The sequence below is a fragment of the Carassius gibelio genome, chromosome A10 (genome assembly GCF_023724105.1).
Source record: "Carassius gibelio isolate Cgi1373 ecotype wild population from Czech Republic chromosome A10, carGib1.2-hapl.c, whole genome shotgun sequence".
NCBI lineage: Eukaryota > Metazoa > Chordata > Actinopteri > Cypriniformes > Cyprinidae > Carassius > Carassius gibelio.
Window position 1 is genome coordinate 19,056,597 of NC_068380.1, and position 23,404 is coordinate 19,080,000.

Genomic DNA, 23,404 nt, shown 5'->3' on the forward strand with positions numbered 1-23,404 from the left:
CGAGAAGAGTGGTTTCAAGTTCATAGATTGCTTGGAAGGTCAGTTTCATACGAAATTAAAGGGAAATGATGAAGAATGGTTTTTTTAAAAACAAAAAAAAGAAAGAAAGAAAGAAGAAGAATGGAGAAATACTGTTTCATATTTTGGTTTCTGTTCTTTTAACTGTCCAAAAAATATTACACTACTTAAATGCTTGGCAGAAGTTTGACTATGTAATGCAGTTTTTTTATGTTTAAATTCTAGTATTTATTATTTATTTTACATGCACTTATTTATTTATCATTAATTTTACGTTTTCATTTTGAATTTAGTTTTAGTGAGTCTTTAGCAGGATATCTCCTACATAGGATTAAATCATAATAATAATAATATGTGTTTGTGTGTGTGTGTGTGTGTGTGTGTGTGTGTGTGTGTGTGTGTTATTATTATTATTATTTAATTGAATTGTAAGATGTAAAGATTGTGTATATCTGTCAGGATTCTGCACTGTTCTGTGTCGTGTTTTGCCGCTGTTTCTGCTTCTGTTCCTGTTTTTCCTTATTTGGTCAGGTTTAGTTTGATTAGTCATCCCATGCACCTGTGTTTGCCCAGTCGTCCCCTGTATTAAAGTCCCAGTCCGTGCAGTCTGTCTCTGTCACGTCTACTTGTTTCTACATGTGTTTTCCTAGCTCTGATTGTGGACTATCCCGTGTTTTCGTCATTGAAGACAATCCTACTCCGAGTCTCTTGCGGTCTTCCCGCAGCAGCGTAACGTGACGATATTTTTTTTCAGAATTGTAAGAAAAATAAAGTCAGAATTATGAGATAAAACGTCACAATTACATTTATTATTATTAGTTTATTAAGTTTTATTTTATTTTTTTTTTGGTTTATTTGTATTATTTAAACTTATATGCATTTCAGTTAGCTGCTAAAACGTCAGTTTTTCATCTAATATTTATATATGTCAGATTTTTTTATAAATTTGTATTAATATATGTTATTATATAAATATTTTATTTCTTAATTTTAGTTAAGTTTAGTTTACCACAATATTTCCCGGTCAGTTTGAGCCAGCCGGACACATCAATATTGTGTCAACCAATGGTGTGAGTTTGGGAAATGTTAATATTGTATGACTTACTGATGCAATTATATATTTAATATCATCATTATTAAAGTTGCATTTCCTTGCTTTGTTTCTGCTATATTGGTGTCAGAATAATGTAGTTACAGTATCTACCAGCAGGGACTAACCGGTTATGTTAACCAGCCAGTCCCACAGTCATCTTTGCCAGCAAAACACTGCTACTTTTCAACATTAAAACTGGGCTAAACATAGATTTTTACTTACATGTTATGAACGAGGCATGCATTAATGGCAGAACTTTCATATACAGCCACTTCTGCGTTTCATTGGCAAGATAAACTGTCTGCATTTTTCTGGGAGAAACTCGAGATGACAGAGGACCACAGAGGAGTTCAAGGGATTTTATTGGTCTTATGGGTGGATCTGTCTGCCTGATGGGAAAACACTGAAACCTTGGAAATGAAGTCAAATCAAGCATCTGCTCAGCTAGAGAGCTAGGGAAGAAACAGCAAACACACACACACAACACACATACACTGAAAAAAAGGAAAAGCAGTTTTACTGAATTTACTAAAGCAATACACTTACAGTCTACTTAATACATTTATGTTTAAGATGGAAACATAATTTTGTTGTTTAAATTCTAAATGAAATTCAACACAATCATCAAAACATGATATAATCACTTTGCAAGAAAATGTTCAAATTGTTTCAGATTTCAAACAAATGGTGTTCACGTAAAATGATTTTTTTCTGCTGTTTGATTTACTTAATTGAAATAGGACCGTGTCACACAATTACTTTGTATTTTCTTCTCAACTTAATTCCATTGTGTATGCTATAATTAATCTAATTCCGTTTTGTGAAATACGTCGTTTGCGCGGGAGCAACGTGCGCGTGCGCATGCGCTTTGAAATCCAGCCCACACCAGGACCGTTGGTTTGGAAAGACACGAGGGGACTGACTGACTTGTTTAAGCTCGTTAAAAGGTAAGAATTTCAGTAGAAAATCATGTGATATATTATAAAATGCAGTCATTGTCAGTTTAAATGCAATAATAATGTTTTAAGATAACCCCACACGCTTTTAAATCGTGTCAATGGTATATTTAGTCGAGTGTCATCGCAGATTTTTTTTTTTTTTTGGGGGGGTTGGGTAAAGTTAACGTTAATGTTAAGTAAACCATACATATTACTGGTAACGGTAGTTGATCAAACGTCTACTATGCGAATAAATAATTTAAAATGGAAACCAAGTTTTCATCAGGTGAATAATAATGCCTTTCAATACATTGGCTAACTTGATTCAGATTTTCTAAATCGGTGATCATAAATATTTAACTTTTTGTGCTGAGGGTTTATAGGAAATAATGCGTACGTATTAACAAAAAAAGAAGGAACCTAACTGAAGCATAAATTAATGCTTCACAAGATCGAGGTTTAATATTTCCTTATGACTAAAATAAATAATTATCTAGATTAAAAAATGTTTTTGCACTTTACGTGGACCTTAAAGCATTGAAATCAGTTAAAAATGAAAACGTTATTGTGCTTTGTATCCAGAGAAAACCCACTGCTTCCAAGTTCACTGCTATGTGTTATTAGGACCGGTATTTCTACAATCTCCCTAACTTGCATCTCTGAGAATGAGGTCCTCTCCACTGGCTTTAGGATTTGTGTGGGGGAGGGGTTCATAGCCGTTACTATATCACGGCAATGGGCAAAGCGCTCAATGCTCCGTCAGTGCATGCCTTTGATTTACCAACGAATAATCATTAAGTTAAACATACAGTACGTTTTTAGTGCAATTACCTATTTTATCAAGTAAACGAATACAGTCCCAGTGGATATTTTGAAGGAAGAGATAGCTATAGTTGTGAGGCAGAGATATCCTAATCTCTCTGAAATTCATATCACAAAAAATGTTTGGAGCAAGGGTATCAACTACAGGACAGGAATGATCGTTGTTCATGGATCTGAAGGTGGATTACCTGAATTTGGTCAAATTGAGCAAATTTGTGTTTTGCATCAAAAGTTGTTCTTTATTGTGAAACAACTCTGTGGATGGTATAGAGAGCACTATAGAGCTTACGAGCTAAGTCAGTCCCCAACAAAGACAGTTAGCCTTGTAGAAGTCAGTGAATTAACTGATGAATACCCCTTGGCTGACTATTTGATTGGACATGTGCAGATGGTAACGTTAAAGAGATTTGTCTGCTGCAAAGGTAAGGAATAAAAAAAGTAAAAATAGCTTCAAAATCGGTCTGTTTGTTTCCTACAATGGAAAAGCTACTTTGATTTACAGTGATATTGTATAAATATCTTTAATTATTCCACATTTAAAAAGTGCTGTATCCAAACATGCAAACAGGTGTGTTCACTATTGTTTTTTTGTTCAACTTACAGACTGAGGCACTGGACAATGACATCGGCTGTTCTTCGAATCATTTTGGGGGAGAGCAGCTGCCAGAGAGTGGTTTTTCCATCTGGCTTGCCTGAGTCTGTGACTGAACTAGAAGATGCTGTGAGGAGTCAATGTAAGCTACAGGACCCCTTTCGTCTGCAGTTTATGGACACTCTTTTTGATAACCAGTTTATGAATTTGACTTCAATGAATGAAATTAAGGACAAAGCCACAATAAAAATAATAAACATTACTGACTCCCTCTCACCACTGAATGCTACTTCAGCTGGCACAATGAACAGTTCAACCTTTGCCCCAGGACATTCCGAAGTCTCTGCATCCATTTCTTCTCTCTCCTCTACCAGACGATCTTCTTGGCCTGAAACATTCTGCATTCCACCATTTTCATATGATGCAGAATTTAAGCTTGAACAGGCAAACAGTGTCTTCAGAGAAAATGGAACACTGCTTATTCCTGATATCAAGCTGAAGTCAGATATACTTGAGGGGTTGGTCCAAAAAATTGTTCAATACAAGGTCTATGTGACGGACAGAGAGTTTGAACAAGTGGGAGAGGCACTCATCAAGAAGCATCCATGTTTAACAGAAAGGGGCTCAGACACTGGGTATGGGGGTTGGAAAGTGAGCCTCAAGTACAAATTATCTAACTATCGCACACATCTCCGAAAACTTGGATGTCCTGAAGTTACTGTAAATTCTTTAAAGCATAAGCCAGATGGGAAAAAAAGCCCTGCCTACAATGTAAAGAAGCCCAAGAGAGGTGAAGTGCACTACTGCCCCTCCTATTCCCCTGGAGAGAACGACCATACTCTGGAGATTGCAAGAGTTGAGCTTCTTTCAGATGTGAAAAAAAACAACAACCGAGAGACTATTAAAACTAAAATGCAGAGAACATTTGCACTCAGGAGACAAGAAGTGCTTCGTTGTGCCCCTATGATCGGGGACTTCATGATGAGATGGCCAGCTCTCTTTGATGTCACTGAGGTTTGTGATAGATTTCCAAAATTGGTTGAATATGTCTAACAGAGAGTCATATCTTATTGCTACTCTTATTTCTTTTTGTTAACATTCTGCTTTCAGGTGAATGCAGAGTTCAAGCGAATCACAACAGTTCCTCTACAGTCAAAATTTCTGTCACAGCTTGACCTTCACTATGAAGGCTTTCTGAAGGTTTTTGAAAGGCGACCAGGGCAACAAGGCAGAAAGCTGAAAGAGATGATGTCAACTGTAGTTGAAGTAAGTGAGCAAAGTTGCACTTGCATATGGTGATCACATCAAAAACATTCATATAAGCCCCTTTCACAAAGTCTTTTCAGAAGGCTTTCTGAGTCGCACCCATAGACTGCAACATAATTGATTTCGAGTAATGTCTTAACCTAACCTTTCTTTCTCTGCTATGGCTTATTTTTTTAAGGATGACATTGATGCAGCTCGTGAACTTGCCATCAGAGGACTGTGTATCTATCTTAATGAGGACCCTAAAGATCTCATTCAGGAGTATGTGGTGAGTAGTTATAGCTTAACTGATGGAATCTGTACTATGTTCAACAAGAAACACATTACTACATCTAAAAACCATGGTTTCATCAAATATGCACATTGCAACATAAATTAAAAATAATTTCATCCACTAGACACGTAGCTATAATTGTTTAACTTCTAAATGTTCGTACAGAGCACACATATTTACTTATTCAAGGACAACACTGGTAAAACCGATATTACCGTTGGTGTTAAGGGGGGGGGGGGGGGGGGGTGTTAGTTCATTGGAGTTTCCCTCATTTCTTTCGCTTGCAAATGGTTTGTAAAAGTGCCATGCACATTTTACTTTCAAATTAGCAGCAATTGAATTGCTGCAATTCGGCGTCAAGCAAATTTTTACTCTTATTTCTTGGCATTTTACTTTAACTTTTACAAGCAACAAATACATCAAACTCAGAACTTTTATTAACAAAACAAATAAAAATACAATTTATATGCCTAATAAAATAACAATACTTACTGTGTGTTCACACCGCCGGCGTCGAGAGCATCACAACACTGCAGAAAGATTCATGAGCGCTCAGACGCACTGATGTTGATCAAATGCGTTTAGTTTTTAAGCATGTCTGTCCTCTAACTGAACTAGGCTAAATTATTTTTGTTACTATTAAAAAATCAAAAACGCGGTGGGGGCGGTGCTGCGGTAAACAAAATGACGTAACCAGTGTTGTGGCTTAACACCAGTATAACTAAAAACACTGTCTATTGCAGCAAACCTATTCCCTATAACACTACTGTGCATATTCAATACCATGATATGCCACATTACTTTAAACCAGCACATGGCTAGTATCAGATGTGGGAAACAAATTACATTTCTAATTTCTAACAAGTTTCATTATATTTTTCTTATCTCCTATTCTTACAATGTTATGACTTTTTGGGGTGTCGAACTCAATTCCTGGTGGGCCGCAGCTCTGCACAGTTTAGCTCAAACTGAATGAAACACCTAATTCAGCTAATCGAGGTCTTTAGGATTACTAGAAATCTCCAGTAGATCTCCAGGAGCAGGATTGGCCCCCCCTGATGTATATTTTACAGATGGTGTCAAATTTAACAGACATTTTATGTGCTAATTTGGAATGTGTGATGTCAACACAGATGTTTAGGGTTCTAAAAAACTAACACAATTTTAGTAGTACTTAAGTAAAAAATAAAATGGGGGGAAATGTGATAGTCCTTTCTTTAAGTAATATTCCATTATGCTACCCCTCATATTTCTTGTTCATGTGTTAAATACATATTCATCTTTTTTTCTGTCTTTAGGACATGGAAGAAGATCTTCTACAGAGTGCGTTTGAGAAGACTACCATGGGCATCTTCGTGATGAAGCACACTGCAGACAATGAAGCCCATAATGTAGCAATTGTGCTAGAGGGTGTGGCAGTGCTTCAGGACCTCGACAGCGTGGCTTTTGCAACTTCAATGTTGTTTGGTCTAATCTATACTCTTAACCTGCAGTACCCCACAAAGTTGCGTTTTACATTTGAAATTTTGCAGAAACTCATCATGGAGTTGGATGCAGGTGAACTCTCTATCAAGGCCCAAAATTTGAAATCTAAACTCCACCAGTGAGATGGACCGATTTTTGAGTGACTACTGAGACAAATGAGCAACCTCAGAAAATTTCAGCAGCATTCAGAGCTGCAGAGAGTAAAACGTGATCTTGTTGTTTAGACCGTTCCGCTTTGCCTGCACTTGTTTCTTTTTATCTTTTTTTTCTGAATTTGACTTTTCTTTGGACTGGCCCAGAAGTTTGAATGATTAGAGAGCTGAATCTGGGTAAACTAGCATAAATAAAAAAACACTGTTAATAGTTTAGATAAGGGTCAGATACTGTATTTTCACATTATTTTGTAATGTCTTTATATAATTATCTTTGAAACGAAAGTGTTTTTCTTGAAATAACAGTTCCAGGTACTGCTGTTCTTTGGTACAGTTTTAAGGTTTCTGGGAGAAATGAAATAAATTAGTGTTACAATGTCGTTTTTAAACAGTGTTACATGCAGTGTAATGTTACTTTTATAAAGTTGTATATCTTGTAAAACTTATGAAGGTTTACATATATTGTTGATATTCATGTTACATGTTGTGCATACAAAATGAATTGTCTTTGTTTTTATACTAGTGTAATTAAAACTAAAAAATGTATTTTTATTAAATTTAATCAGAGAAGTTATTTATGCTACGTTTTTGAAAGCAAAATGTTATTGAGACATGCCATTTAAATTACACATTGTTCAAATTATTAAATAAATGATTTACAAAAGGTTTTTTGTGTTACATGAAATTAAACATGCTACAACAAACCATTGAAATGTATTAAAATTTAATTTTAGTGAAGTTATCAAAATTATGTTAAGATAACTTGATTTAATTGCACAGGATTAACATGATATAAGCATATATCTGAAATAAAATATTAATGTTAAACTAACATAACTGAATTATGTAAGTATAACTTAAAAAGATCATGTACACAATACTTTTTGAAATTGCATATGATTAACACAACCGTATTATAATGAAACCGCATAAATGCATAGGATACTCTGTACTCAAACTGAATGTGTGGAACCAATGTCCATAATTCAATTGAGTAAATCCAACAAATCTTTTTTTTCAGTGTACAAACACACACACAAACGCTGCTTTCCTGTGATGTGGTACAGACGTCACCCGCAGGCTCGCTGTGCGGCCTTTAACCAGAAGAATCATAAAATCCCACATGTTGCCCTGCCTAGCATTCAGTCACTCTCACATCTAATACGCCTCGGATTGTACAGACCTCTAAACAAATGAAGACAGTTTTAGTTAAAAACCCGTGGGTTTATGGTAATAAGACACTCCTCTCAAAGTGTCTAGCTAGATCTACAGACTCCATTCAAAGCTGATATAAGAAAGTTTTCACCTTTACAAAACTTAAAAGGATGGTTTAACCAGAACTGTAAATCTGTAATTTTATTTATTTATTTATTTTTCCGTTACTGCACTTTTGTGGTTTGGAATGATATACTGGTGAGTACATTATTAAACGGGTGAAATTTCATGTTTGGGTGAACTGTTCCTTTAAGGGGAGTGACATTCTAATCCTAGGCAGCATCTGATTGGGCAAGCCTTAGTTCAGACCCCTGACTGAGAGTTAAGTCTGTTGTTGAGTTGAGTTGAGTTGAGTTGAGTTGATTTTATTTTATTTTATTTTATTTTATTTTATTTTTCTGAGGAAGAAATTGGCTTCTAGTACTTTTATTTATTGAATTATGAATGAAAATTAATAACTTACACATCCATTCAGCTATTTTTAGCAACATCCTTAATTTCTGATTTTTCGCTCAGCTTTATGTGTCTCTAGGCATCACGTTATCACGTTTATTATATTGTGGTATTAATATGTCAAGCACTTAGTTAAGGACTCACTGATTCTTTCCAGTCGAACTGTGTATGATTACTTTAGAATTATACATAATTGTAATATCCAAATCAAGAGATGAAAAAATGACAATGACACCGACTAGACTGGCCAGATCCTGGACAAATAATTACTACTCAAACGGACAAAACAAACACTAGACTTCATGTGACTTCCATCTTTGTTGTTCTCTGTTTAGAATAATGAATCGTATAATTTTTTTTTTTTAATTTTTTTTTAATTTTTTTTTTACTTTATTTATTTATTATTATTATTATTTCCTCTTATGTAAAATACTTGCATTCAGGCGTAATTCTGATGAAATGTTAGTGGTGTCTGTCCGTGGTTTTGGCTGATGTTTGGGAGGTGTCTTTTTCTGCTTTCCTCCCAGTCCACAGTTAAGCTGAAGAACGGATGAGGGACTGATTTGACACGGCATCCCTTCATTTGTCTCCTCTGCCACCCTGCCTACAATCTTAGTCTCGCTGTAATTAGGGATTTCTTGAGAACTTTCTGAGGTGTCTAAATTTGAACGGTCAATATTTAGCTTGGTTGCCTGCACGCATGGTGTGGCAGATTTAGTTTCTGGCTACTAAGGTCAATTTAAACAAGGAGTCTTTCAGTGAATCCTGTAAAGTGCATGAGAGATTTCTTAGTACTGTCCTTAGCCTATTCCAACTCACTCCAGACATTTACTGTAAATATTTCCATGAGTTGTTGAAAAATGTAAAAAGCTCAGATATTTTATTTTTAATTTTTAGTATGCTTCATTTGTATTCTGTGTATTATATATTCTCAATGATCCTTCCTTTGTAAGTGGCTTTGGATAAAAGTGTCTGCTAAATGCGTAAATGTAAATGTAACTTGGTTATGGTTGCACAGTGTTAGTTTTAATCAGCATAAATTAAAGGCAGTGCAGCAATTATGATTGCTTACCTAATCAAAAGCTGAATGATAAGAGGAGTAAAAGAATGACAAATGGGGTTTAGGTCAGAGAAAGTGAAAGGGCTAATGCTGTATTGAGTAGGTCGATATGGAGGTCAGGTTTTGCATTCAGTCATCCCTTCCTGCTGTGAAAGTTCACACTGCAGCAGTCCAGCAGATGTTCTGACGTCTGCACTCTCACTGATGGCTTGTTAGCAGCTGGGTGCTAAGAGCAAAGCTTTGATGTCAAAACAATAGCTGGGGTGTTGAAAGAGCCCTTCATACTGCCCACTGACAATGTCAACAATCAACAGGAACAAATGGCAATGGAGTTAACAGAGATTGAGTCAAATCCTATTCCTCCTGTAAATTTAGGAGAAACAAACCAAAATGTGTTTTATTTATTTATTTATTTTTACTATATTGAAGCTTAATTCTGCCATCGATTATATATAGTTATAAATCTCACAACCCCCCCCCCCCCTCTCCCCGCCATTGAATAAATAATAAAATAAAAATACATTTAAAAAGTTGTGAGTTTATATCTCATAATTATATTCTACCTGTTTATTTGCAAGAACAAAACAGTCTGGATTGTGAGAAATAAAAATAGTATTTCAAGAAAACAGTCACAATTACTTTTCTTTTTTCTTTTATTTATTTTTTTCAATGGAGAAAATAATCTTCCATAAGATTATAGCTTTAAATTTTGACTGTGATAATTTTCTAAATCACAATGAATTATAGTTGGGATGGAAAAAAGATGAATAAACATTATAGATATATTTGGCTTTTTTGTTATTAAATAAGACGAATTAATAACTACAGTAAGAAGTTGTTCAAATGTCTGGTAGGTGAAAGTTGTCTATGTTCCCATCTGAAAAGCTAGGAATAGACTCCAAACGTAATGTTTAATGTGTTCCAAACCATGTGATGTCCACATCACTGAAACGGGCCACATTTTACAAAACCTCAAACTGCCAAGATTCCCATTTCTGAAAAACCTGAGTTTGCTTTTTAGTGCTTCGAAGCACAACAAGGCTTTCCTTTCTCTCCCGCGAGCAGAGTCCGTCTGGCTAATGCTGGAGGAGCGTTTGGGAGCCAAGGGTCCCGCAGTCACTGCTGACTTCAAAGCTGTAACATGAGTCTCTCTGCAACTCCACAATAAATCAAATAAACCATTCGGTGGGTGTTCAGGGGGGCGGAGGGGACTGACACAGGCCAAACACAAAGACTGAGAAAACAAGCAAGTGCAGTAGGGGAGAGAAAGAAACAGACAAACGCTGAAGAGAAAAAAGAGAGGGAACATATAACAAAAGAAAGATCAGAACAAACCAAGGAAATACAGCATGCTACAAAGTAACAGAAAAGCAATTATATTAAAGAAAAAAAAAATCAAGGAATATCGATTTATTTTTATTTTGTATGGAGCAATGAGACTACAAAGAGTAATCATGGAGAAAAATTTGCTTCTGAGAAGAATAAAAATGCTAAGGGATTTTAACAATATCTCAAGATCAAAATGACAATATGAACAATTCAATGGAATGGCAAAACGTGTAATTTATTAAAAATCTAATTTTATTTCACCTTTATTATCTGAAACAAAAATTATCAATCAATTATAATCAAAGATTGTTCACAAATGTTGAATGATACTGTAGATCTTACATTATATATCACTAGATAACCCTAACCCTAACACCAAGATAAAAAATAAAATGTATATTAATGTGACAAGTTACGACATTGCTTCACAGCTAGGCCTAATACTTCATCCACATCTAGACTTGTTTGCGACAAATCCTACCATACATTTGGACATTACACCATGTTTTGTGCAGTATAAACCTCTATCAGTTGATCTCTTTGGGAATTTTAGGAGAAACATTTGATTCGATAACTGAAATTAAATAAAGATCAACACCTTACCTCTGGGAAGTGTTTACCCAACTGCACAGCTAGTCTGACTACTACAGGTCATCATCAAAGGCTGATATCCTCAGGGTTCACCCCACAACACCTTGAGTTCAGGAGGCCGTAAGAGGTTAAGGAAGGACATCTCAGCGAGGGGGAGAGCGTCCCGCTGAGCCTGCTGGAGAATGCAAGGTATTTCTCGTCTTAAAAATATGCAGGAATGCAAGGGAGCTGGCTCCCCAAAGATAACATCAACCCTATGTCTTTTTCATGGAGATGTGCGATTATAACCCCGTCAGGCTCGTACTCATCAAGCTGACACTTAAGTCACCATTTATTAAAGGCTGAACACTGATCTCCATCCTGGGTCTTTATTAGTTTGATGGATTTGAGTTACCTATCTCAGGTAACTCAATCTTAGAACAACACACACAGGAAAACGAAATGTATTACATAAAGACAGTGGCAAATAGCAAGAGGGAAAAAATCTAGAATGCTTCACATGGATTGCAAAAGATGGTTGGACGTGAGCCTCTCCCTTTGGGACCTCCACCCTTCGTTGATTCATTCCCTTTTCTCATGTCCCATAATTTTATAGTTCAGAGTAAGAATACAGCCAACTTCGAGCATTGCATCACAACAGGTGTCCTTCCCTTTCACCCTCCCTAAAGAGACTCTAAACAAATACGGACGCTGAACCGGTTTCACTAAATTTAATGTGCCTACAATGTGGTTTTACACACCTTGGGCTTGTTTCAAGATTGACTAACACGTTACAACTTCAACACTGACTCAGTCTTGCATTCATTTTGCATTAAGGATATGCTTGTGGTGTGCTTTCAAATGGATTACAAAATTATTGTGGATTACACAAATGGTCCCTTGACACCAAATGTCATTAGGCATTTCAACACTCCCATGTCAATGCAATACCATGTTGTTAAATTTTAAGGAAAATCTTTTAAGACTGAGTTGGGCATTTTAATATATACAGTATACAGGAATAGTTTAACCCAAAAAGCTATTCTCTGATCAGGTAATTCTTCTAAAAAAGTACTTTTTAAAAACCATTCCAAAAGTAGACTCTATATTGTATGAATGTGTGTAGTATGAATTTGGACGTTCTACATTTATCATGTTGTCATTGTCATGTGACTTGCCAGCATCAGTTGCATCATTCTCATTGCATTTCACAAATCCTCTCCCGTATGAAAGTAAAATGTCCATTTAATGCACATTTTACGAATTTCGCTGGAAGTAGTAGATTCTTTTTGCCTACTATTTTATGAAAACTGTGAATTTGCACATACTTTTTTTTTTCTGTTTTTTTCTGTTTTAGCCCATCCATGTCCATTATAAGACTCATAGATTGCTTAAAAAAAATCAGTTAGTATTCTGCTGAAGAAACAAAGTCACCTACATCTTGGATACCCTGGAGGGAAGCAGATAAACATCGCATTTTTATTTTTGGGTTAACTATCCCTTTAAGTTTGGTGAGCAAATGATGACAGAACTGTCATATGTTGGTGAATAAACTCAACACAGACGTTCATCTAAATGGATGTGCATGACTGTCTTGGAAAACAATGGTAGTCATCCAGCTGTGTATGGTTGTGCAAGTCTTTCAGACAATAACTTCCCTGATGGACTTTTGAAGTAAACGGTCATGCTCTTCTTGCTCTTCAATGCAAGCTAAACAGGCCACCCAGGACATGAAAGCCTCTTATTCCCTCCAACCCACACTGTCAGAGCGTTTACTGAACAGGCCTCCCAGTTGAGATCTCTGGCCATTCTCCAGACAACCAATAATATGTTCTACCCGTCAAGCTCCCCTCGTCTGTTATTTATGTATCAAATATATAACTGAGCTATACTCCCTGCAACATAATAGCATTCATTACACCAACGAAGAGTAATAGACCAATTCTAGACTATGATGAGCAGCCAAACCAACCGAGAAAGTACAAACTGTACAAACTTCACAAAGTCCCTATGTAAAGACTAGTCAAATAGAGTAGATTTGTGGTAATGCTCTGTTTTTTTGTAGTCATGTTGTAACACATGCAAACTCTGCAAGTTAATGTCTCCCAGGGCCCAGGGAAGCTGTATGTGAACTTTGCGTCTTGAAGCCATGTGTGTAATGGTGGGCTAAGGAGAGACGTCATCCAAAGAAACAAGTCTTAGCTGTCCGTCCTGTTGGCAGGTTAATCGGATGTCTACTGCATCACTGAGCCTCTGGGTATTACAGTAACATCCAGTTATTTAGCTAGCTTAATTAGTTTGGCATATGTTGATATGACATAATTTGAACCATTTGCCAGGGTAAAATTTGTTACACATTGGTGGAACTAAACACAATACCATCTCAATCGTTTGAAATTTTCAAACTAGGCTCATTGGAAAAACGTGTATGTTTTGTAAAACTCCAAAAGCATACAATACATACAATTCACTGCAGTTTCTAGCTGAAATGAAAACCAGTATCAGTAAAATGCACAAATTATGATTAGAGTGTAATGTTATTAAATAAAACTGACCATTAATTTTTTATTAATTGTTATTTTTTTATTTGTATCCTTACACAATATTATGTTATGATCTCGAAACGCTTTTACCATAGTACATGACTGGCTGCCCAAGCTCACTGGAAATACATTTCTCCATCTACATTTCCACAAAAAAATGTAGATGCAGTATTTACTTGAAATTAACACTAGAGGCAGTTAAACTTTGATTTACAGGGTCAGAGTTTAGATTAAGAAAGTCTAATTTACGCACTTTCTGCATGATTTGAAAACTGGTCGTTTTGAATGTTTGTTGTGAGGTGAAATGCTCCGTTATGTATCCCATGAAACTATGGTTCAACGATAAATTTAAATCCATATAGAAGCAAGTTAAAATAACATTGTTGCATCAGCGAATGGTTTTTATATCAGTTTTGCTTTCATTAATACTATCAGGTAGGTTTAGTGTTGGGTTTGGCGCAGGGGATTTGTTATTTTCCAACATGATAGAGCATAATAGAGCATAATTCTGAACTGCAGCAATACATACATGAAGCAACGTAACAAAATTTTGGCCACAGTCATGAACTGAATGTGCATTTTAGCACCACTCACTTTGAAACTGCCAAAAAGGTGCAATAAGGTATGTGATATCAGTATTTCAGAAAAGTTGGGAAAAGCATACATTTTCAGTGAGGCTGGTTTGTGATTTGGTAATGAAAACATTTTCATGTTTGCATCATATAATCAGCATGACTTTTCTGACGAAGTAAAAGTGCTTGTTAGCTCACCCGGTACAGCACTGCACTTGCAATGAAAAACACATCCAAGAATCCAAGTCACAACACTTGATCAGCTGTGATACTTCGAACAACCAACATAAAAAATAACGTCCAATTGTTTTAGGGATACAACTAAACATTATTTTAGTACCGCTTACCTGACATTTCACTTTGAAAGTGTTAAGAAACATGCAAAACACTCTAATATATATTGTTGTTAAAATGTCACAGATGTATTGAGAATTTACAATAGCCACTTTTCCACTTTCGGGCCAGTGCGAGCCAGTGCTTTAAACAGGCCGGGCAGGGCTAATAGTCTCGGACCTGTAAGGAACAACCTCATCCAAGGTTTTCGTCGGGTCAAAAAACCCGAGCCGTTTGCCCCGAGGAATCAACGGTGAGGCACGATCAAGCACCGGAAGTGACAGTGAAAACGTGACTTGCCCTGGCATGCACTAGCACGCCCACCTTTGGCCCGGCAGTGGAAACACGGCTTTTCTAGACCAGACTTTAGGCTGACAGTCAAAAGTCTGGCTTTGCAAAGCTAGATGTTGGCTTGTGAGTATGTTAGCATAGGCACACACAAAGCTAACCACATAGATTAGCACCAGAGTGGGATTACACACAGCAATGAAACGCTACAAGCTGTTAGCACAGCCAGAAAGTGACAGACGTAACCATGTACCAGAGAAAAATGTGACCCTGGACCACAAAACCAGTTTTAAGTGTAAAATATTTGGCTGAGATACAACTATTTGAAAATCTGGAATCCAACTGTGCAAAAAAAAAATAAAAAAAAATAAATAAGATTTGATTTATTTACAGTATGACATTTAAAAAATATCTTCATGGAACATGATCTTTACTTAATATCCTAATGTTTTTAGGCCTAAAAGAAAAATCTATAATTTTGACCCATACAGTGTTTCTTTGGCTATTGCTACAATCATACCCCAGAGACTTAAGACTGGTGTTGTGGTCCAGAGACACAAATGTGACACAGCTAGTGTTTTGGCTATATCCCCTGTCAGGAAATTTAACTTGTTAGAACTGATCGCCCCAAAAAGAACATTTAACTCCCTTACGGGGCACTTATTCTTCTGCCTTTTTTTTTTTTTTTTATTCAGAAACTTTATAAGGAGTGTGCTTTGTGTTGTTGGGCCATCTGCAAAACACATGTCCAAGGGTTAAGAGCTTGTGATTTTATACAAAACACTCCAGTTCCCATGCAAGGGCTTTTAACATTCTTTTTCAGCTTGGAGTATAACAAAGATGAAGTGCTATAAAGGTTGTTAAAGAAACATTTGTTTTGAACCGAAGAATTGTCCTAATGAAGCTTATCATGTTATATGTACGTTTGGAGATGAGGTGCATAACTGGCTTGCATAAACCCGAGACACTGGGACTGATTCATGTTCCTTTGATCTGACCTTGATTGCGTGAATAAATACAAAGGTACGCTTGTTTGGAATGGAAATGTGTCATAAAAAGCTCCCATGAGAGATCAAGAATCTGTAAATCCTGTTTGTCAAACTGATAAATAGGATCCAGTAATCATCCTCATGCAGTGAAAGAGGGTAAGCAGCAGGGCATTTTGAAAACTAGGGATTACTGATCATCTTATGTTGTAATAGCTGTACACAGTAAAGTCATCTGCTGGCAGTGGTATAACTAAAAGTAATATATATATTTTTTTGTATTATTTAATATGTGTGATTTTGTAAAAGCTATAAAAAAGAAAAAAAAGTAATATACTTTTTAGGGGTTATTCTATATGATTTTTAAAGAAAATGTAAAATAAAATCTAAAAGTCAATTAATTAATTAATTAATTAATTTAAAAATATATATATATTCATGTTAAAGTAGCTAAACCATGTTATTGTTTGCTGAATCTAAAGGTAAACGTATTATTAGGTGTTTTTTTTTATTAATTGAAATATGCCGAAATAAAACAAAACATAAATATTAGATTATTAAAACTACTATAAAAAATAATAATAATAACCATGAAAAAAAAATCAATAGTTAGCCTATTCTAACTAATAAAATATCAAACTACAAACTTAGTTTAAATTAAAATTAAACTAATAAAATTGAAACAATTTATATATATTTGCATATATATATATATATATATATATATATATATATATATATATATATATATATATATATATATATATATATATATATATATATGCCAACAAGTTCCTCTGCTCTCTCTCTCCAGGACGGACGAGACAGAGGTAGAGTAGGGGTAGGGGGTTGGGGATAGAAAGTGGGGTTAATTGGTTCCTTATGTCAAACTACACCAAGTTATTCTCTAAATAACAGGGCTTTTTTGTTTCAAATAATGGCTTTTCCATCCTTTTCCATTTGCCGTGGTAGAAGGCGAAACAACAAACTCAGAAATGAAGCGATCAGTAGTTCACATTGTTTGTTGCTTCTTCTGTCAGGTTAATTTTGGTGTCAGACATGCAGTGGAGTAAAACTGGACTTTACAATTTATGAAGAAAATGAGTGTTGCTGACCTATGAAGAATGCACTGCTACAATGCTAAGATGTTGCAGATGGATGTCGGGGTATTGCTGTGTGGTTGCTAGGTGTCCTGAGTGGTCGTTATGTGCATGCTTATCTGGTCCAAGTTAAAGGAGCCCAACTTCACGGATGTTTTGAAACATTTGATAGTCTGATAGTGGGTGAAATCTATGAGTCTGACTGCTTCGAAGAGTAATTAATGTAAAATAACAATGCAATTAATAGAATAACTAATTAACAGTAATTCTTGCTCAAAAGCAACCGGTAGCTTTATTCAAAACCAACACAAGGAAAATATATTTTTATTAGATGGCTGGATAGCACCTGTTTGCTCAGCTTGTGAATTGATTGGTTGATCAAAACCACGCAAATACTTGGGGTAATATGGACCAGACCTCAGATGTCTTTGAAGATCCTGTTTTATGCTTTTTTTTTTTTTCAACAAAACGTCTCTCTTCAATTTTTCCCCACAGAGAGAACAAAGAGATAGATCGGTAATACTGAAGCACCCCGGTTTATGTGCGCTTGTATGGAAGGCATTAACTAAAAAATTCCTTTGAATCTGTGAGTAAACTGACAAGATGGTGCGACTGGGAGTTGCAGTTGGCTTCAAAGGGATTCGCCAATCCTGCCATGACCCCCAGGACACACCCATGGTGAGGTATCTCTAACACGCAGTGGAAATGTGATTACTGACCTCACTGACTCAATAACTAACATCTGTAGAGAAAGAGGCTCAGTCTGTCACTCAACAGTTCCTCAACCTGGAGAAATGGTTATGCCAGACATCTTTCAGTGATACCATATAAGTTAAGCCCCTTTCACACTGCGAATTGGACGCAGGAACATCGCCGGGTCTCCTTCTGTGTGAAAGCAATCACATCACGGGATTGATTCCGGGATTGATCCCGGGTCGGGGACCTAGTAACATTGCCCGGGTTTAGTCCCGGAACGAGTGATGTGTGAACAAAAGCCAAAACCAATGCCGTAAAGGGTGTGTCGTAGTGATAACGCACATTATCGCGCGACTCTTTTAGATCAATATTTGCAACTAAATAAATATGTGCAAACTGTAATGAAGCAGAGATCAGGTAGTTCCTCACTATCCGTTCTGAAGCTGACATCATTCGCCAGTTTAAGTGAAAGTTATCTTGCCTAGCATTTTCGACTCGTACATTACACGTCACGTCCTGATGTCAGTTGTCTTTGCGGGACCTTTATGGGTTGTGTCTGAAAGCACGCACATATTCCCGGTAATCACTGGCAGTGTGAAAGTGCAAAATCTAGCAACCTGGGACCAATTGCCGGGACACATTACCGGTGTATTTTCCAGAATTGCAGTGTGAACAGGGCTTTAGAAAATGACAACTCAGGATTTGTTCAGTATTCTCAGGAATTACATTCCCAAGCACTTCCCAGTTGGAAGACCATTTATACTGGTCAGTGGCATATTTTGTGGTTTGGTTTTTGCTTCACAGCATCCAGTCCAACAGCTGCTGTTCTGGTGTTCACACCAGGCTTTACTGGTGGTTAAACACTGGACAAGAATCAAAACAGCATAGTGCCTAGGACAACCCACAGTTATTCAACACTGGACAGTTCAAGACGGCAGTCCAAAACAGTCAATCTAATCACCAAACAAGCAAAAGTTTATTCAAGAATAAACAAAGTGATGTTGATGGGTCTGGGGTTTGGATGTAAAGAGGGTGCTAGTGAGTCATTAGACCTCATAGAATTGTTTGGACCACAGGTGTGTTGATTGGAACAGAGCAGATTTTCTAAAGGAATATAAGATTGAGAATTTGTAACAGGTTAAAATTGCTCATGCAAATTTGCAATATCAACCAACAAAACGACGGACGAAACCAAGCCAACGGCCTGTTCGGCGTGTATAGTATGTAGTTGTCATAGCAATTACAGTAACTAGGTATTATATAGGTAATAACCCTGAACCTACCCCTAAACCTAACGTCTATTAATGTAGTTACCCAATATTTCCTTGGGAAAGTGCACTGTAAGTACACATGCACAGCACATGTACACATGGTTCACAAAATCTGTAACTAATCTTGAAAAAATGAAAGCTTTGGGGCAGTTTCCATTAACACTGGATCAAATTTAGGTGCTTAAATTGAATTTAATTTGACAGTTTGAGGATATTTGGTTTATTTTTATTTTGTTTTTGTGTTTCCTTTCTATGTTAGAGAACAGTTAATATCTTAAATTCAACTGGGCTTCATTCAACAGTACTTGTGCATCTATTGACTTCATTTTGCGTGTGGATTATTTGGAAAAACAGAAGCATGCTGAATGGATCAATCACACATCATTATGTACGCAATGTACAATTTTATACAAAAGCATATACAGCAGATGCCATTTTAAAACAACACATAAGGGCCTTTTCGCATCGCAGGAACCTTTTCATAATACCAGAACTAATTGTGGAACTACCCACTTTTGAGCGTTTTAGTACCGGACTGCCTTTTTCGGGAAACAAATTAGCTCCTACTCTGGAGCAGGGTCTAACCAGCACAACTGGTACGGACTGTGACGTAAGTATACATTGATTGGCCAGATGCGTTCAAAAACGCCCTCACTCATGATTGAAAACACTGTGTAAACACACTGTAAACATTGTGTCAACATTTCGCAAGTATGATGAACAGCGCTAAATGAGGCTGAAATGAGGCACGTGTAACAAATGTAGAACTGCCAGTTGTCGTTGGAGATTCTTAATCCTCCTTTCCGTTCTTTCAGTCGCTTTACGTATACATCGACATTTCATGTCCATTATTGTGAAACCCGCGAGATGCAACAAAAACACAGCTCCGATCACAGAGTCCTCCATCCTCCTGTTGTTTACGTTGTTCTTCTTTGTTAACGTTGTTGAACGTCGCGAACGTAGGTCCTAAATTATTTCGAATTATATCAAATTTTTTAAGCACCTCTAGGATCTATTCTGAAGTGACTGTTTGAGAGTGTTGATGACTGTGTCTTGACTATGTGCTGTTGTGATTTGCTAGCAAGATGTAAGCGTCACTTCTTTCAGCTTGACAAAGTCATTACAGCATACACGTGGGAGTTGACTCATTAGTCTTGTTTGACCCAGTTCTTAGCTAAAGTGTGTTTACTACAGATTCCAGTAAAAGATTTTCCAATCAAAGACGCCTTCAGCAAAGGTCCTCTGTCATTTAACTAGGAACCTACTTAGACACCATAGCTCATCGCCTCTATCTGTAGCTCATTTAATCTGTCTCTGACAGAAGTCCGGAAGGTTGCCAACCCCTCCACCACATGACCTCCTGCTTCCTCTCGCAATCTCACCCTCATGTTCTGAACTCTTGTTCTAACTGTTCGGCCGGCCTGTTCTGGCAGAAACAAGAGACACCAGCTCTCCTTGTCAACTCCCCTGGCCCTGGAATACATGTTTAGAAATGTCCCTACTTCCTTTGAAAAATATGGAGTAAGAAGTCAGTTGAGTTATGACATGTCTGGAAGAATGAGGAAAATGTGGCTGTGGTTTCAGTGTCATGCTGGTGCTGCCATGCTAATATGATAATACGAAATATAAAAAATGTGTTATTATTATTATTATTTTTTTAATACAATCTCAATAAAAAGCTTATTACACTGGGCACTGCAGCTGACTGCAAGGACATCTGATGTTTTCATGTCATGAATGCACTGAACTGACAATCTCACAATGTTTACTGCAGGAAGAAACATTGGTGCTATTGGCTCAAAGCTCGACAGTTTATAAAAAGAAAGAAAGCTTGTTAAACCCAGCTGTTAGTCAGATGTTGCTCCTTTGTATGCTGTTGTGCAAACTTCAGAAGAAATGTAACCACAGTTTCATTTAAACAAATGATTGCAATTTCAAATTGAATCACCTTCATGTGAAGGGCTGTCATGGAATCATGTTGGACCACAATCTGCAGGAACAGCAAGAAACATTTTCTACTTTTATGTGAAGTGAAACAGCATTTATGTATTTACATAAGTGGTATTTTAACAACACATTTTTTTTATTTTTTTATTTTTTTTTTTGCAGGGACTTAATTTCTGGGAATTCAAAAAACAATTACTAACACTGAAAGCTGCTCTTCCCAACTTTGGGCCATGTTTAAACCTGGTTAAGATCTGTCTCAGTTGTTCCAGTTAGAAGTGTTCAGCCAAGAAACAGTTCTGTTGACATCTCCCCCTAAAATGAATCACTGTGTCTTTCTTTCAACCACTTTCAGTTAAGAATATTCAAGTGAGCATCTTCATTTTATCACTTAATTCACTGCAGTCGTTTAAGTCTCTGGCTGATGGGATAGTAAACTGTAAATTAAATGTAGACTTTGGAATCTCAACGGATGTAGTAGGCCATCCAGGTACTTTTTACCTATACTTCCATGTTTGTTTGTGTGTGTAGGTGAAAAGGTGCTTTCCTCCAAGATTAATTTAGCTTTCTTTCATTAGGTTTAGTGTAACGATATGGCACAGACTCAAAGATGACGAGAGAGGGTATAACAACACATGGTATGTTGTATTGAAAGAAGGAGGAACCAGGGCCGGTTCTACACATTTGGAAGCCTTAGGCAAAATTCATGTTGGAGGCCCCCCGTGCACCCCCAATAAAAAGCACTTGTGACCCTGTACCAGAAAACCAATTTTTTTTAGACAGCTAAATAAATATTTCCATTGATGTATGGTTTATTAGGATCTGACAATATTTGGCCGATATACAAATATTTGAAAATCAGGAATCTAAGGGTGCAAAATATTGAGAAAATCGCCTTTAAAATTGTCCAAATTAATTCTTAGCAATGCATATTCCTATTCAAAAACTTTTTTATATATATATTTAAGGTAGGCAATTTACAATAATTTTTTTTTTTTTTTTTTTTTGGCTATTGCTAAAAATATACCCCAGGTCCTTAAGACTGGTTTTGTGCTCCAGGGTCACAAATATGATTCCTAGCTTTTTTTATTTATACAGCATTTCATTTTATTTTGTGTATTTTTACCTATACAGTACCAAATCAAACGTTTGGACACATTACTATCTTTAAAGTTCCTTATGCTCATCGAGCCTGCATTTGTTTTATCAAAAATACAGATGATAAAAAAAATAATAAAATTAATAACAATAATAACAATTTTGTGAAAATTACTACAATTTAAAATAATGGTTTTATATTTTACCGTACTTTAAAATATATTTATATATTTATGTGATGTAAAGCTGACTTTTCAGCATCATTACTCCAGTCTTAAGTGTCACATGATCCTTCAGAATCATTCTGATATGCTGATTTATTATCAATGTTAGCAACAGTTGTGTTGCCTAATGTTTATTTCATTTCCTGGAATCCTTTTTTTTTTCAGGATATTTTGATAATTAAAAAGCTGTTAAAATAGCAATCTTAGAAGTCTTATAGTAAAAATAGAAATAATATCTTCTATCACTTTCTTTTTTAAATCAATGTAACACATCCTTGCTGAATATTATTATTATTATTATTATTATTATTATTATTATTATTATTATTTTCAAATAAATGCAGGCTTCATGAGCATAAGAAACTTCTTTCAAAAACACACACACACACACACATATATATATATATATATATATATATATATATATATATATATATATATATATATATATATATACTTGGATATCTTTAGCTAACGTAATCTGTTTTTTTGTTGGTTGAGGTTGTTTTTATTAGTAGTATTAGTAGTAGTAGTAGTATTTTGCAGTATTTTGCAGTATTTTGTTCAGTAAATCAAATGAGCTTCATAAATAAATTGAACATTGAAGATTGAAAATTTAATTTTAGTTTGTTGAAACTGAAATAAAGTGTTATGCTGGAGCAGTAATGTAATCATCATCCGAATTTAGAAGAAACACAAATCTGAAGTCCTTTTTGAAAGATAAAAAAAAAAATGCTCTAGTGTGTTTGCTTTTTGACTTTGAATACAAATTGCTTTGATTTTACTTTTGTAGCAATTTTGCTAGTCAGCTCTCGACGCGATGTCATACATTGTTCATGAAAATTCTAAATGTTGTGTCTGGGTGTATCAATGGTGTTTGCGGTCCTTTAAACTCTCAATAAACCACTGAATGATCTGTCCAGAAATGACACTGATTGACAGAACAAGTTTATATTTAGAATGCGGTAGCACTTTATTTTACAGTGCATGTAGTTCCCTAGTACATACATGGTAAATATCTCCAGGCAAATGAGTATTAACACAAGGTACTTACCTGAAGTGCCGTACATGCATGCTAATTA

General features: G+C 35.9%; 1 protein-coding gene across 1 annotated transcript in view; it reads left to right on the forward strand.

Annotated features, from left to right (window-relative positions):
• The first annotated feature begins 3,291 nt into the window (after positions 1-3,291).
• Positions 3,292-23,404, forward strand: part of LOC128020665 (uncharacterized) — a 35,754-nt gene continuing 15,641 nt past the window's right edge. Inside the window, exons 1-4 of the mRNA XM_052607273.1 lie at positions 3,292-4,477; positions 4,574-4,729; positions 4,908-4,997; positions 6,302-6,560. Coding sequence (XP_052463233.1) covers positions 3,491-4,477; positions 4,574-4,729; positions 4,908-4,997; positions 6,302-6,560 — 1,492 coding nt within the window. The 5' untranslated portion in view covers positions 3,292-3,490. The remainder of the gene's footprint in view (positions 4,478-4,573; positions 4,730-4,907; positions 4,998-6,301; positions 6,561-23,404) is intronic.